The sequence below is a fragment of the Salvelinus sp. IW2-2015 genome, linkage group LG27 (assembly GCF_002910315.2).
Source record: "Salvelinus sp. IW2-2015 linkage group LG27, ASM291031v2, whole genome shotgun sequence".
Classification (NCBI taxonomy): domain Eukaryota; kingdom Metazoa; phylum Chordata; class Actinopteri; order Salmoniformes; family Salmonidae; genus Salvelinus; species Salvelinus sp. IW2-2015.
The window spans coordinates 11,982,462-11,998,903 of NC_036867.1; the positions used below are offsets into that span (position 1 = coordinate 11,982,462).

Below are 16,442 nucleotides of genomic sequence, written 5' to 3' on the forward strand. Positions count from 1 at the left end.
ACGTTTTTTTTATGGGAGAGACTTCAATCATGTTTGAAAAGGTAAATCTTGCTCTCATTGAATGTCATTCCTTGAGCACTGTATATAATAGAAATCAAGTGCTGCATGTAAAAATGTCATTGGATGAATACATTTTTTTGTCAGTAACCTTCTTTGTTGATCTGCACATCTAACAGAACCAGTGGCTAAAAGCACAAATTGGATCAATATGCATAGGCTTATCTTCCAGTAAAATGTATTAATTATACATGATTTTTGTCTTGAAGACCTTGAATATGACCAAGAAAGTCAATTAAAATATGATTAAATAATTAAAACTCCAGGACAATTCTCATGCACTTGTTTCACTATATAAAAAAACCACTTCAGCACTCATTTTACACACATCCTGACACACACTTAAAAAAATGAACCAACAACTGTGGACTTTTGCATGAATCCTTCTTTTATGTTTATTGAGCTTTCATTACACTGTGTAATAACAGTGGAGTTGAAGACTGCAGCTCTTCTCTCTCATAGCAGCAAGGTAGTATGAAAACAAATCAGGTTACTCAGCCAGATAATAAATAATCTGTCTCTTTGGATGATGTCAATGTTAGAAAATTTATAAAAAGCTGCAGCGTTAATTTCTATTTTACACAACTTATACACAAATATATGAATTATTTTGCCTATATTTATACAAGTACAACAGTAGTTTGTAAAATAGATTTTAAGTAAAATATACATGATTAGCAACATGAGTCCATTCTCACAGGATGGCATTGCAATGAACAACAAAACCAACATGGCTGGAATGCAGTTTGCCTCTGAACAAATCCCTCGCTATAAGTACTACTAGTCCTTTAAAAAAACGTGTCCCCTATCGTGGAGTCATTATCTTCTTCATCATCATCTTCATCAAGGTAATCTCAGCCTGATTTTATACTGAGGCAACAAGTGAACACTCTCCCAAGCCCTTTCATGTCAATCACCAGGATGACAAAGGTTCCCCCATCACACCGCCATACAAAGTGAAGGAGAGAAGCATGTGACATTTCAGGCAAGTCCATACAAGGCCACAAATAGTCACAGTACAAAAAATATATGTATATGAAAACAACCAGGCACACACATGCCGACCATACAACTCAATTTTATATTTTTGTAAAAACAAAACAAAGAACTAGAAAAGAGGTCTGTAGCACCTTAAGGAGCTTTAGAAGTATCCATTAGCAGCTTGATCCAATACCAAAATATTGCAATATTGCAGTGTTTCTTACATACACATTCAACATGGTTCACTGGCACCACTGAAGCTTATAATGAAGGTTGACATGAATTGCTAAAGGTCTGTGTCTCTCACTGAAGTAACCCCTCCAACCAGATATTCAGTCATCCATCAGGGAACAATAAAAGTGTAAAATATTGGGGATAAAAAAGTATATGAAAATATCAGTGTCCCCAAGCACTTGAGCCTAATAAGTTACTCCAATACATTTAGTCCAACCTGTCAATTAAAAAATCATGTTTAAGGCAACCAAGTGTGTTTAAGTGTAAATACTGGGATAGCTACATACACTAGCTCTCTGAATACTTTATCAAGGGTTAAAAGCCAAACAAATTGCCAGCATAGATATAGATGGTAAGAAATGTGGCAAATTTGAAATGGCAGCAATGATGTGAAAATATAGTCTTTACTATCCGACAGATAGTTCCCTCAATGAGACACACAGAAAATTTGTGCAAGTAAAGCAAATGACACTTAATGATAGTAAAACACTGTAAAAATTGTACCTGTAAAAAATAAAACATTTAATATTGTATTTACACGTTAACTTTTTCTAAAGAGCTAAATATGACATCTATACTTTGTAATAAAGGAATTTTAAACAAGAAAAAAAGTACTGGAGGAAACAAAGGCATAACATTTTCCGAAAGTGCTACGATTATAGAAGAATCTGCCCTATATAGAGGCTTACCAAACATTTTATGTAAAACCACAAACCTTCAAGATACATTGATAGCACTCAACCCCATAACACTTGAAAACATTACACAGGCATTCAGCTTCCCCTTTCAATGACATCCCGTGGCCCTAACTAAAGTGATATTGTTTTCATTCAAGAAATGTTTAAGGAACATGGAGGATTCAAATAAGTTTTTTGCCTTAATGGTTATTTTTAACAGAGTAAAACAATGTGAGGTTGCACATTTTTTGCTCCAAGGGAAAACACTGCTGGAGTCTGTATTATGTTAAATGCATGAGCTAAGTAAACACTGTATACCAATTGTACATTCACACAATTTGAAAGGTTGTGATATACAGTCCAAACTGAGCATAGTCTTTTTTTTGAAACATACAAGTTGGAGATAAAGCTGAAGTTGCAACCTAAAGTGGACCTCACTGTAAATGAACAGCCCAGCTACTGTACTTTTTCAGTCATTAGAAATCAATCAAATTAATATCCACTCCCATAGGTTACATGAACTTACAGAGTTGGTCTATGTGAACATTAAAGATTTAGTAGAAATATATCAAAACAGTTCCCCCACTAATGTTTTTAATATAATATATAATTATTTCAATGGGATCTATTTATAAAACTGATTATGGTTTACATGAGAGAATGAAATAGTAAAACTTGATTAATTCAAATGGATATGCAGTACGTTGCTGCTATTGTTCAGAACGCTATAGGCACATTTGCACACTTGCATGTAATCGGCCCTGCTGTACTGAAATTGACGTGGTTGAAAGGTGTCTGTGAGGTCCTCATCTCCCTTTGAGTGAGGCAAAGACACCTATAAATGGCACGTCTCGAACGAGGGTAAGAAATACTGTAATAGATATCCATTAAGGCCAAAGGTTGACTTTTACCTGAAGCCAAACCTCTATCATCATAGCATTACATCCCAGGGATATCAATATCATTCCTTCGATGATGGGATTGAATTGATCTGGCTACTAAGATCTAAGTTGTAACTGAAAACATCTTCCATACACTATCACTGAACAAAGCAGAAACATAGGCGTTTAGATTTACAGATGCACATGCACGCATACATGCACAAGCACACAGTGCCAAGTACACAAGTTCCTAAAGACTGACATTATTCTGGCAGTGACCTAAGCTGTTTCATCTTACATACAGTACCAGTCAAAAGTTTGGACACACCTACGCATTCAAGGGTTTTTCTTAATTTCTACTATTTTCTACATTGTAGAATAATAGTGAAGACATCAAARCTATGAAATAACACATATGGAATAATGTAGTAACCAAAAAAGTGTTAAACAAATCAACATATATTTTACATTTGATATTCTTCAAAGTAGCCACCCTTTGCCTTGATGACAGCTTTGCACACTCTTGGCATTCTCTCAAACAGTTTCACCTGGAATTCTTTTCCAACAGTCTTGAAGGACTTCCCACATATGCTGATCACTTGTTGTCTGCTTTTCCTTCACTCTGCGTTCCAACTCATCCCAAACCATCCCAATTGGGTTGAGGTTGGGTGATTGTGGAGGCCAGGTCATCTGATGCAGCACTCCATCGAAAAACCCTTGAATGAGTAGGTGTGCCCAAACTTTTGACTTGTACTGTAGTTGTTCAGGAACTGTTTGACAGCAGCAGGGTCAGTGTCTCTCAGCACAGTGTTACAGCATCTCGCTCAGAGACAATTCTGGGACTGTCACTTCTTGACCAGACCAGACCTGTCATCCATATTTCATCATTGCTGGGATTTTCCTCTAGTTTCTATATCATACAGCACTATACAACACATCGTACAAAATTGACAAGATCATTTAGAGACACTAAAAACCAAATCCTTCATGAACACTCTTCAACCGTGGCGGCCAAGTATGAACTCCAGCCAAGTTCATATCATGCAGAGGTGTAGAATACAGTACTTTATCTAAACCTTACATACAATGTCAAAACAACTGTTTAAATTGGCGCTAAGGGGCTACTTCAGGGACTGGTAAGATAAAGTAGCTGTGTTTCTGTCTCAGCATTTGTAGAGAAGCATTTTCTGTACTGAGCTGATATGCTGGTTGCCATTGGTCAGAATACTTATATTTGAGAGGGTTCCTTCTTTGTGAATAGTATAACAAGAGGAATCTGGCTGGCTGTAATATTGTATTTACCTGTTAATAAAAAAACACAAAATAAAATAAATAAAAACCAAAATATTGTAATTGTATTATGGGCCTTGAAGATAATCTTGGATTACTGGATACTGACTTGAAATGTAAAATTGGGACATCCCTTTGCTCTGAGTGAATGAACAATGTGTCACATATTACATTAAAAGTGCTTTTGCATTCACTACTCTGAATGTCTGCATGTGTGAGGCACAAATCTCCCATTCACACATTCAGACATTACTAATCCATCACACCACCTAGATGAGTTGTAACAGGCAGTTCTGTTCTGACCGCTCTACACAGCCTCCCAGATTTTCTACGTGAGGGTCCTCACCTCTGCAATCACATACTAGCCGTTGGCTGGAAACACAAACACGTGATGTAGGCTCACACAAACCTTAGCATACTCATACAAAGTGTCCAGATACCTGTTTAAAGATACCCATCTAGCTCTTCAAACTGCACACTGGACATATTTTTCTTTTTTAACTGGTGGTTCTACTACACTGTTTCCTGCGGATTAAATATTGCTAACATTATCCTTGATTTGATGCATGATTGGGTTTGCCTGACGACTCAAATGGAATTCTTCCGCTGCTCTATGTTCGCCACATACTTCAGATTGAGACTGCCATCGTTGAAGTTGTTTGTGGTGACATCAAAATGAGGGCTGTTGTACAAAACAAAATCATCAGCAATTGGATCATCTTTAACCAATCAGAGTATCAAAGCCAATGACCAATTTTCTAAACGCCGCTTTACCCACGTGTGTTCTGGCTCTGGCCCAACCCATCCGTTTCTGGGACTAATCAGAACAGTGAGAATAAGTTTGCGTTCTAGAAATCGTCGGGGAGGTGCTCAGGCCAATAGCGTTTGGCTGGAGCTCGGAGTTTGGGTAGCCAGGCAATGATTGAGTTAAAGCTCCCCAAACTATTTCTAACCTCATATCCGGTACTAAAACCGGTAGAATGAGGAAAGACAAATTGACCCTAGTTATGTGGCAGTGCTTTAATGTTGTTTCTACTGTCTGGTTCCATTTCGGTCCTTTAGCAATTTTGACCAAGGGGTATGAAGCAGCGAAGGGCTAGGGGCCGAAATGGAATCAGGCCTACGATTACATTCTTGCCATAAAATTGTTATATTATCTTGTCCCTTTTATATGAAATAAAATGAAATGAGGAAGAACAACTTAGTCTATCTATAGCTGAGTTATCCCATCGGCCTATAGGGGAACTACTAAGCAGCAGCAACATTTACAACCATCAGCGATACCATGACACTATTCTGCCTGACAACTCAGTCGATATTTGGTTGACTTTGGTTTTGATGGGGAACAAGGATGATTCTCACACTACATTCCACAAGGGGCTTTTCAGTACCTTATGTCTAAAAACATATGATTGCATTGCTATAAATCTTAAAACAAAACAAAGAGATAAAGACATTTAAAAAATGGTTAGCGGTGAGGACATTCAACATCACACAAAAGTACAAAGTTCTATATGAAAATATGGTTAAATCTACATACTAGGTTCAATCTACTCCAAGGTAAAGGGAGTTAAGAATATAGATGGGTAGAAATACATCACTGCAATCACATTCCTAAATAAATTCCTCTATGTAAAACTCCAAAACCCTAGTTATGTTTAACTGTTGTTTGAACTAAAATGGACTGTGTTGGTCATCAACATTATAGTGGTGAATTTGCAAGGGCGGTGAAGATATAGTATTGTTGACACTAACCACATGAAATGTCAACCATTATCCCATGGCTTGAGCTATGTGGTTGAGCCAAACGACTTGTGTATGTGGTATGTGTCAGTGCTGATACTCACCCATACATCTAATATACTGTGTCAGTATCTGTATGTGTAGAATCCCATAACTGTTGAACAGAAGTGCTATTACGTTGTAGTTTTGTGCAGACATATTCAAAAATGTGTTACTGGCATGAAAATAATAATTTGCAGAATATAATTTTTTATCAGACTGTGTGTGTTTACTGTACGTGTGTAAGTGTGTGTGCATGCGTGTGTGTTGTGTCACTGGAAGGCCTGGTGAAAGCGGGGCAGTGTGGTGGTTGTGCTCAGGTTAGAGCTGTAGGAGGAGGAGAGGCTGTGGAGGGGGCTTACATCGTCCCCGCTCCCTGTCACCTCGTGAGAATCAAGGGGATGGGGCGGAAGCTGGACGAGAGACAGCGCCTCCTCTGGCGGGAAGGGGACCCCACCTAGACCCCCACCGGCTGTCACCTGGTGCCCATAAGGAGGGCTGTTCAAGGGCAGGAAGTTGAAGAGCTGTGAGAAGTCGAGCAACGAGGAGGAGGCCAGCGACTCGCCCGCTGCCGCCGAGATTTTGGACAGAGATGCCTCGTCAGACGAGGTCTCGTCCAACGAGCCCACCTGGGAGTCTAACTCCAGTTTGGAGGCGGAGGATAGCTGAGCCCCCTCGGCCGAGGAGGACGGCATGCCGCTCTGCAGTTCCATCAGATACGTCTCCAGTTCTCCCTTTAGATGTTGCTCCCTCTCCAGAGTGGAGACGGAGTATGAGGTAAGGTTAGAGCCCAGCTGGTACTTTAGGGGGAAGGGGTGTGGGGGGTTGGGCTCTGTGTCCAGGGGGGGCATGGTGGGGCAGTGGTGCTGGGGCAGCAGAGGGCCACCGTACAGGTTGAGCTGGAGCTGCCTGTGCGGCGTCGACATGGTGGCCAGCTCGCCCTTGACGCCTCCGGCTAGCCCGCAGGAGAAGGGTGAGTCCAGCGAATCGGCCGGCTCCGTCTTGACCCTCAGCAGCTCACGGGCGTGGCTCTTCTTCATGTGGCGCGTCAGGTGGTCCTTCCTGCCAAAGCGCTGGGCGCAGTACTGGCACAGGAAGTCCTTGCGGCCTGTGTGCACCACCATGTGGCGGCGCACGTCCTTGCGCGTGTAGAAGCGGCGCTCGCAGTGCTCGCACCGATGCTTCTTCTCTTTGGTGCCGCCCGAGGACTTGCCGGCGTGGGTCTTAAGGTGCTCCAGGAGAAGGCCGGTGCTGGCGAATGGCTGAAGGCACACCTGGCAGGTGAGGTCTCCGCTGTTGGCCGCATGAAGGGCCAGGTGACGCTTGAAGCCCAGCTTGGTGTTGTAGCTCTTGCCGCACTCCTGGCAGGCGAAGGCCTCCTTGTTGGGGTCGTGAGTGTGCAGGTGGTTCTTCAAGTGATCCTTGCGGTGGAACATTTTCTCACAGTACGTACACTTGTGGGTTTTCTCTGACGAGTGTGTTGCCATATGCCTTTGAACACAGATGACAATCCATCAACACTTTATATTTCAGCAATAACTCTTAGTGCTTATGTAGGCATGCTAGTCAGGACACATACGTGTGATTTTAAAACTTAAATAATACATGAATGTATACAATGACAGACTACTAAAGATAACAACTACACATTACAGTAAGTGTTGTACATATGAATACAGTATGGCCTACTAGAAGATAACAGGTGCTTGTTCTGTTACCGTTGCAGCTTGTATTTGGAGACAAAGGCCTTGGTGCAGTCCTGATGGGAGCACCGGTACGGTCTCTCTCCTGTGTGTGAGTAGGAGTGCACCTTTAGCTTCTCCACGCTGTTGAAAGCCTTCTCGCACAGCTGACAGGGGAAGTTCTTCCTGGGCTTGCCCCCCTCCGCTCTCTTGCGCCTCCCTGTGGCCGCCGCGAGCCTGGCTTTATCCGGAACGTGGTCTAAGTGCCCCTGGGTTCCCGTGGCCATGGCACCCTAGGGCAGCGCGGCTGGTTGGACAAGGACGCGGTGCCCACCTACTGTCAACGACGCTTGTTCTCTCTCCAGTTTTATGTGCTCAACACCGCCAGGACTCAGGCGCCTGAAGATGTGTGTGAGAGAGAGGGGGAGGGGAAAAGGTTCATGTTCTCATTCAAAAGCGTAAGAAGAGTTCTACTGCAATTTCATATCATTCTACAACTAGGGGAATACATTTATAAATTGTATTACAGACCAGTATTTATGAGAAACCCTGTACGGGCCATTCATAGATTACATTTATGAGATTGAAAATCCAGATCAAATCCAGTCATAGAAAAATGTAATCAAGCCATTGTGTTTAAATATGGCATTCAATCTTTCTTGATCCTATATTTCTCCACTATCGGGACATGATTCAAAAGATTTCCAGTGTAACATTCCCGCAACAACAGGAACGCAGCTTCTGCCAAACCCGCATGGCTAATTACCCATGTCCTCTCAAGCTGGATCATCCCGGAGCAACTAGTCCTGACTCCCGATGCAAGCCGGGAAGGGAAGTGTGCAGGAAACAGGGTGTAAAGGAAGTGCACAGGAGCTCTCATTAAAGACTATGGGGAGAGCATACATGTTTTGTAATGTACACAATTATTGGAGGGGGTTATTAATGCCAAGCTCAGGCGTGTTAAGGAAGGCATCCATAGCTTGATAGTTATGTCTTTAGATAGAGCTAATGCTTTGTTCCCTTTTCCTTGCTCTACGCTATTACAATACATAGGTCATGTTGTGTGAAGGGGATTTTTCTAAAGCTATATGTATGGTAACGGCCTTGTAAGGTCACCGCTCTGGAGCCTTGCTTAAAAACTCTCGAGGCTGCACATTAAACCATCTTTGTTTGGACAACAGTCTGAGCAGCCTTATACAATTAATGATAAGGTGAGCAAATCATACTGAAAAGTGATATGGTTGCGATACATGTAGTCACATAAACATGTATCATAATGCTATTGAAAAAAATGGAGGTTTTCTGGCCGTTAACCTTAATCTTTAAAATGTTACAAAATAAAAAATAAAACACTTTCTGATCTAATGATTATAAAAACCATTTCTGGTGATCTGTATTCACAATGCACAATTCTATAAACTGACAAATTAAAGCAGTTCAAATCAGGTATTTAGAATTTCAACAGGGTTTACACATTGATGTCTGGATTGATTAGAACTGCAAATCCTCTCAACATGACCATGCTTCTCGTTAAGACAAAACGTTGTTCTTAATGTAACATTAAAACAAACATTTGTCTCTTTCTCAACCCTCTCACTATCTGTCTACCAACATTACTTTATAGACATATATTCGATAATTTATGTTAGATACGGGCAATTCCACTGTAGCAGAGTGACACTTTAAAATGTACTGTATATCAAACAAAAACCAATGATTACAGAGTTAAATTAACCATACAACTCTATGCACAAGGACTTATTTGAACAATTTCCACATTTACTTGAGGAACAATGCAGATGCAAAGTTTGGTAACAGAATGACTGTATCTCTGACACTATTCTCTGGATATTCATACACAGAAAAAACATCTGAAAATACATCATCCAATTGTATTTGATACACCTTACATTGGTGAGCCTTTCAGCTGTAGCCCCATTGGAGTACTCTAAATTCAAACATGAACCAATGATTAAAGTAAAACCTAGACAATACCAGAGGCCATCTGCCTTGAAAAAGACAGCATTCCAAGAGACTGGATTACTGGAATAGGTCAATTAAAATGTGACTTTTTTTTTGTCTTCTGATGTGAACAGATGAAAAAGGCACTACATCAATAATGTAAAGATATAAAGTATATCAAATGCTCTATGAATATTAAAACTTTAAAGCCAATTGAATAATTTATTTCCAAAATGCTATATCCACCAATTTTTCATATTTTTGTTTTTTCATCAGAAATGATTGCTTATGGGTACCTTCATGTGTGTGTAAAATATTACTGATCTCAGATTTTGTATAATATATTTGAGATGTTTATGAAGATGTTTTATTTTTTGGGCAAAACGCTATATATCCATTGTTGAGCTGGAATGGGATGTTCATATCCTGTATATTCGACTGTGATGTGTGGTTGTCTCACCTAGCTATCTTAAGATGAATGCACTTACTGTAAGTCGCTCTGCATAAAAGCATCTGCTAAATGACTAAAATGTCAAATGTAAATGTTTTACATACAGATATCATATTACTGTAATGAATTATAATTTTTTAAAATATTGATATCACAAAAGTATCATTTGTTCAGTTCTTTACGAAAAAAATGAGTTATTTGTTACATTTGACAGTGTAAAACCTCGCAGTAGGCTACTACCTATTTCTCTGAGAGTGAGGCGGATATTTAGCATTTTGCAAACAAACATGACTATTTGTCTCTCTGAAATGAAACCATCAAGTGATAGATTTGGGAAGAAACAAAACATGTCTGTCATTGAACAACCCTATGCCATGATTAGATTATGAAAAAAACACACCAATCTCTTCGATTTAGTTAAACAATGAAAGCTAATTTAACCAACATTTCTGAAAATTGATATGTAGCATTTTAGAATGAAACTCTTCAATTGTTGATTCCATTCGACCTTATACCAATAAGAAAATGTAACCTAATTTGTTTAATGTAACTGTACAGTTTTAAAAGATCTAATCAAAAACTAGTATTATCCCAAAATCTAAGACATATAAAAGTTGCAAGTGTTTAAATGCAACAAACAAGTGTTTTAATGCAACAGATTAATCTTATTTAGATACATTTCACATGTTAAATGTTATAGAAACAAAGTTACTTTTTTCCTCATCATCTTCTGGTGCAAATGCTTCTAGAATAAAAACTTTATTAAAATACATAAAATAAACAAAAGTTTTATCTGCAATACAATATAATGAACCCCAAAATGAATGCATATAGTCAAGTTATTACATTATGAATAGCAAAATATGTGGACCACAGTTAGCCTAACTCAGATTATAAGAATGCAGTGATTTGCACACACTTCAGTGACATTACGTAACAACATATATTTAGCATTTCATTTAAAGTTTGTTTTTTTACAGATGCATCTGACATGTTTCGTCATGTAAATGCCAACCGAACCCGTTCATAAAATGATAAAACAAGGAGAAGGCAGGGAAAAGCCTTTCTCTTTAAGATGAAAAACTTGTCACCATGTGAAAACCAATTTAGGAGAGCAAAGCACACACTTCAAAAGCAAGGTTTTTTGCATCTTGCTATTCACCATATCAGCCAAATAGTTATTACATAGGAGACAACATCAACATATTGGCTGAACATGCACAATAAGAAATCCATAGCGCAATTGTGCCATTCAAGAGAAACCTCCCCAAAACGGCAAATAGCCTACATGACTGTAAAACCCAAGCCAAACAGCATTGTGAACCCATCTCGAGTTCACTTGTAGAGGTTCTGCCATGTTGCTATAGGCTCCTCGTGCGTCCTATAGCCATGAGCAGCACCAGTCGGATAGCAGGGGCTCAATGCTATGGCTAACAATAACCTGGGAATAGCTTTATACACGACACAAAAAAACAGATAGCCTACTATATCAGTGCATCATACATGCAATGCTACTGATCATCATGTCCAATCTGAATTTGATAATATAAGCAACCTGCAAATATAAACATTTTAATTAATCGCATCAAAGTCAATGGGACGTGATTTTGATGTAACATAGCAGCAGCTTGTAACATCATCCAATGCATGTTGTTAAACTTAGTATAACTCTCTGTACAAAATAGACGGACATGAACACATGCATAAGCAAATGTTTAGCATCGCCTAATTAGTTTGCCCGCAGTTCTCCCTCCATTTTGGTTGTTTATGGTATTGACAAGCAACTTCTTCTCTTCGATACTTGTCTATTTAAACTAACTCAAAGTTGCACTGTCATCTCTGATTTTAGTCAAAGACGTGTTCTGTCTATAGGGCCTACATTCTGGATGAAAAAATGACATAATACAGTGATAATAAAATCATAATTCACATATTAAATTTCGTATTTTCAAGTTTCGGCAAAATGCTTCTATCGATAAGGGCATGTTTACAGTGTTTTCTGGTGTAGCCTTCATGTGAGTAAAATTAAAAACAGTATGCGCACAGCATGCATTTTTAAATAATTTTGATATATTTAAGTGCGCGTGTGTTCCCGTCGGCTGTCCTCGCAGCACTGTTGTTATTATATTCAGGAAAAACTTAAACGAAACAAAATTGCTAAACTTTTCTTAACTTTTCTCAACTCAACTGTTTCCCATGGTTGTTGACATTCACTATCACGCAACGTAACATGCCTAGCACTAATGACACAATTTATTTAAATTTTCTTAATATTTCTGTCTTCCTTTGGTTTCCTCTGAGGTCCCAAACTGGGTGCTGATTAACACAAACTTTTTTCCCTAGCTCACCCCTCTCTCATAATTTGAATAACCCCGATATTTTAATTCAAGAACTCCGTAACAATTTACTTAAATTACGCCAAACTCACCCCAGGAGCCTTAACATCCTTTCTACGGAGTTTTTCTTGACTTTCAACTATTTTCCGAATTTTTTATAATTTTTTTCTCATATTTTTTGCTAGACGCGGCGGGCCTGAAAATTGTTTGCTTTCCCCTCTTTCCAGCAGCCATTGTGTATGCGCTGCGATGCAACCAAACATACATTTTGGCCACGCCTACTCAATATCCCTCCCACCTCTTATTTTTGATTTGTGTAACGTCTTGTCACTTTTATATTTCAGTGTCATTGTTTGTCCCTTTTAATAAAGTTCAATTTTCGGACTCGCTAGTGATACTGTCAATCGCATTGACTTCGTTTTGGTTTTATTTATAACAATAGGTGGACTAAGGATGTCATTAGAACCGTCCTATTGGCTTATCGACCTGTCAGTTTACTGAAAAGTACCCTGTCGTCGTTTCTGTATTTTGTCCTGTTGGTCAATTTTGCTGTCCGTTTGTTGCAGACGTCATGAACATCGTAGTGCGATGTTATTAAATGACGTTCGAACTGACATGAGGGAATACATGCACACGCATTCAAACAAGATTTCCACAAAACATCAAGAAAAGTAAGTGCGGCAGTCATTTAGATTTGACTAAACTCGAAGCGCAGTGATTTGCAAAAGGTTCGCTGTCGCGTGAAAATATCATTATCAAACAATTCGACTTCCTGGCTGGCTAGCTATGCTAGCTGCGGCACTATCAGACAACTTGGGGGAGAGTCATGCACAACTTTTGAGGTAACATTTTGCTTTTGCAGTGTCGCTTTTGTGACGTCGGTTAGCAGAAAGCGTCGTTAGCCCTCTTGCGGGCTTATTTTTTTATTAGCTAGCTGCTATAGTTGCAGTAGCTAGCTCACTCATTCGAAGGTCAATGACAAAGATGATCTATTATATTGACAAGATAGTCGAGTGACGGCTGTAACAATGGAAATATGTCCACAAAGATGGAAGGTAGGCGAGATCAGGTGGGACCATTCCAGCCAATTAGAGAGCTCCGATTTAAAGTCGTTTTTTTTGCCAAAATGCCACGTGCGTTCACTGTCAGTGCATTCGTAACAACATAACCATTACATAACTTCTATCAGATCAAATAAGCCTCAAGTAGGAAATTAGCGATTACATTTTTTTTGTTAGACAAATTCGACACTGACTCCCATACAAAAAAAAATACCTCGTGGTCTTTCGTGGACAGATTTTGAGCGGCGTCAACACTCTCGCTTCGCCTTCTCTGACGTTCATTCATGTAGCTCGAGCTGTAGCAACAACGTTATAAGGTGCAACTATGAGTTTGCTGTTCCTGAAATTATGATAATTTTTTTTGTACCTGATATTTATCCAGTCATTGTTGCCGCTCTTGAGAATACATAGGTCAATGGGTCCATCCCTGACCTTGTATGTTTTATTGTAGCCAACCGTGATCATATAAATATTTTGATTGCACGAGACAATGAATGTATCGACTTCAATGTATTGCACATTTGTTTTGTTTTCAGCGAAGCAGCAAGAAATGGACAAAAACGTGCGCAAGCTTCGAAGTAAAGATATAAACCCATGCATTGAAGTATGTATTAGTTTGCAGGCTACATGCTTGAATAAGATTATGCCTACTACATTTGAGATCTATACTGGTTTGAATGTTAATGTCATTTCTGTCTAATTCAACCACATGACTTTATTATTTTCCAGGAAAGTGATGGCTCTCAGAAATGTTTGGATGCCAATAACTATGATAAGAACATGTGTTCTGCATATTTTCTGAGATACAAAAACTGCAGAAAATACTGGGTGAGTATGCATTGGCGCAATCCATGAGTGCCAATCTAATGTAGCCTAATGCAGTGAGTTCTAAAATAGATATTAAGAATTGGCATGTAGGCCAACATGAGGCAAAGATGAAGAATTCAAATTTACAGGTTGTGCAAAGGGAATGTTTAATACTAAAACATACTCAAGTCACCTCAAACTAAAATTGGAAGGACCAGCTGAATGACTCACTGCATTCAAAGCTCGCTCCCTGTTGAGTTATTCTGTGTTAGTCTTTAAACTATGGAATCAGCTTAATTGATTAGCACCTGCTGAAGAGGCCACTTTTTTGTTGTTGAATTTTACCCCCAATTTCGATCTTGTCTCGTCGTTGCATTTCCCCAAAGGCCTCGGGAGGTGAAGGTTGAGTCATGCGTCCTCCGTGACATGACCTGCCAAACCGCAGTTCTTAACACCCGCCCGCTTAACCCGGAAGCCAGCCGCACCAATGTGTCGAAGGAAACACTGTTCAACTGACTAGAGGTCAGCCTGCGGGCACCTGGCCCGCCACAAGGAGTCGCTAGAGCGTGATCAGCCAAGTAAAGACCCTCCGGCCAAACCATCACCTAACCCGGAAGACGCTGGGCCAATTGTGCGCTACCCTATGGGACTCCTGATCACAGTCGGTTGTGATACAGCCCGGGATCAAACCCGGATCTGTGGTGACTTTAGCACTGTGATGCAATGCCTCCCGAGTGGCGCAGCGGTCTATGGCAAGAGCCCACCCCTTAATGAGCTCCTGTCTACGGCAACTGGGTTGAGATGGGGATTTGCAGTGGCTGTGTTTGCAGTCTTGGGAAAGTAGCCATTTGCACAGAGCTGCCCTACAAAATAATTGGTAATGTTCTGGTTTTGTTCATCTATCCATCTGCATTATAATATGTACTTCATTGTCCATTAACTTTCAGAGATTGGAAATACTCCTTTTTTATGTTCACACCCCCCAGGAGACACACAACCACCCTGAGGGTGCAGCGCCCTTGAAGCAATTGTAAGGGGTTAGGTGACTCGTTCAAGGGCAAAAGTCAGGCACCCAATTATTTTTTTATTTTTTCATCAGTTGGGATTTGAACTGCTAACCGCTAGGCTGCCCCTAACAGTCCCAAATCAGTGCATATCACAGGGCCTATGGACTTAAATCGACATGACTCCAGTGTTTTCTGTTTTTTTCAGCACAACATCATGGTGAATAGGAGACGAGATGGCGTGAAGCCTGACATGCCCACTGCAGAGGAGCGCCAAGAGATACTAGCTGCCATTGGAGGCAAGCCCTATTGAGGCAGTGGCAAGACCAGCAGAAGGAAACACTGGAGTAGGGTGTAGACCATACTTTCCAGTAAAGTTCTGGGACAGACACCTTCTTTATGAAGGTCTGAGAGTTCCTTCACACACCTCACCATTATGATGCTGACCGTGTCCCAAGAGGTGCCTCTGCCGCACTGTGTGCTTGCTTGCCACTAAAGGTTGATGGTGGCGTTGAAACCTGTGTCAAATACCGATGTCAATGATCAAATCACTACAGTATGCTGAAATCTGGCAATGAATGTGCATAGCTGGTTAGTATGAGTTGAGCTATATAGAAAAGCACTTCAAGATGCAAGTTTCCTTGATGAATCAAGTGTTTTAAGTCTTTAAAGAAAGAACTGGAAAGACTATGGACTTACTCAACTTTATTTGCAAGCCTTGCCAGCATCTCTGAAAATAAACTGAGTGTGTATTTGTAAAAAGTTATTTATTTGGTATACTTTTTTCACAATCTCGTAACAGTATTTTTTGGAACAATGTTGTCGATTTTTACAACAGTCCACAAGACAACTCTGGCCTTTTTGCAAAACAGTAAATGTAATTGCTTTCTTAATACATTCTTAACTATGATACAGTCAATTACATGTATTTTAAAAAAGAGGACTGCCTGCAAAGACATTAATGCAACCATATTTATCTCTGGAGTACAAGCAGACAAAACAGAAAGTTAGTCTTTATTTGCAGTCACTAAGTCATGATTAAAATTGGTACTAGCCTACAACCATTGAAAGGTGCAGAATTATGTGTGATTACTCCTTTTATGCATATTTCATACACATTAAATGTTTTTAAAATAAGCACATTGTGTGCAGGATTCAATCATCGGTATCATCACAATCGAATTCCTTGTATTCAATGCATAGGCTGGTTTGCTCATAGTTTTGTAGACTTTCCATT

The 16,442-nt window shown here is 39.8% G+C and overlaps 2 protein-coding genes across 3 annotated transcripts; one reads left to right on the forward strand and one right to left on the reverse strand.

The window, feature by feature from the left end:
* Positions 1 to 424: 424 nt before the first annotated feature.
* On the reverse strand, positions 425 to 12,555 carry plag1 (pleiomorphic adenoma gene 1). The gene is made up of 3 exons (XM_023973209.2): positions 12,426 to 12,555; positions 7,621 to 7,983; positions 425 to 7,393 (listed from the first exon to the last, which is right to left on the reverse strand). Exons 2-3 carry the CDS (start codon positions 7,869 to 7,871, stop codon positions 6,175 to 6,177), a joined length of 1,470 nt encoding a protein of 489 aa, XP_023828977.1. The 5' UTR covers positions 7,872 to 7,983; positions 12,426 to 12,555; the 3' UTR covers positions 425 to 6,174.
* A 148-nt stretch (positions 12,556 to 12,703) lies between these two features.
* On the forward strand, positions 12,704 to 15,971 carry chchd7 (coiled-coil-helix-coiled-coil-helix domain containing 7). 2 transcript variants are annotated; one of them, XM_023973110.2, is made up of 4 exons: positions 12,704 to 13,004; positions 13,931 to 13,998; positions 14,124 to 14,222; positions 15,414 to 15,971. In XM_023973110.2, the coding sequence occupies exons 2-4, from the start codon at positions 13,945 to 13,947 to the stop codon at positions 15,516 to 15,518; spliced, it is 258 nt and encodes an 85-aa protein (XP_023828878.1). In that variant the 5' UTR covers positions 12,704 to 13,004; positions 13,931 to 13,944; the 3' UTR covers positions 15,519 to 15,971. The 2 variants fall into 2 exon arrangements, with proteins under 2 accessions (XP_023828878.1, XP_023828879.1); XM_023973111.2 differs by lacking the exon at positions 12,704 to 13,004 and adding an exon at positions 13,022 to 13,175.
* Positions 15,972 to 16,442: the final 471 nt, after the last annotated feature.

Coding starts and splice junctions, on each gene's coding strand:
- plag1 (XM_023973209.2), bottom strand. CDS start 7,871: ATGGCCACGGGAACCCAGGGGCACTTAGACCACGTTCCGGATAAAGCC. Junction 7,394..7,620: donor TCCAAATACAAGCTGCAACG/GTAACAGAACAA, acceptor CTGTGTTCAAAG/GCATATGGCAACACACTCGT.
- chchd7 (XM_023973110.2), top strand. CDS start 13,945: ATGGACAAAAACGTGCGCAAGCTTCGAAGTAAAGATATAAACCCATGC. Junction 13,999..14,123: donor ATATAAACCCATGCATTGAA/GTATGTATTAGT, acceptor ATTATTTTCCAG/GAAAGTGATGGCTCTCAGAA. Junction 14,223..15,413: donor AAAACTGCAGAAAATACTGG/GTGAGTATGCAT, acceptor TGTTTTTTTCAG/CACAACATCATGGTGAATAG.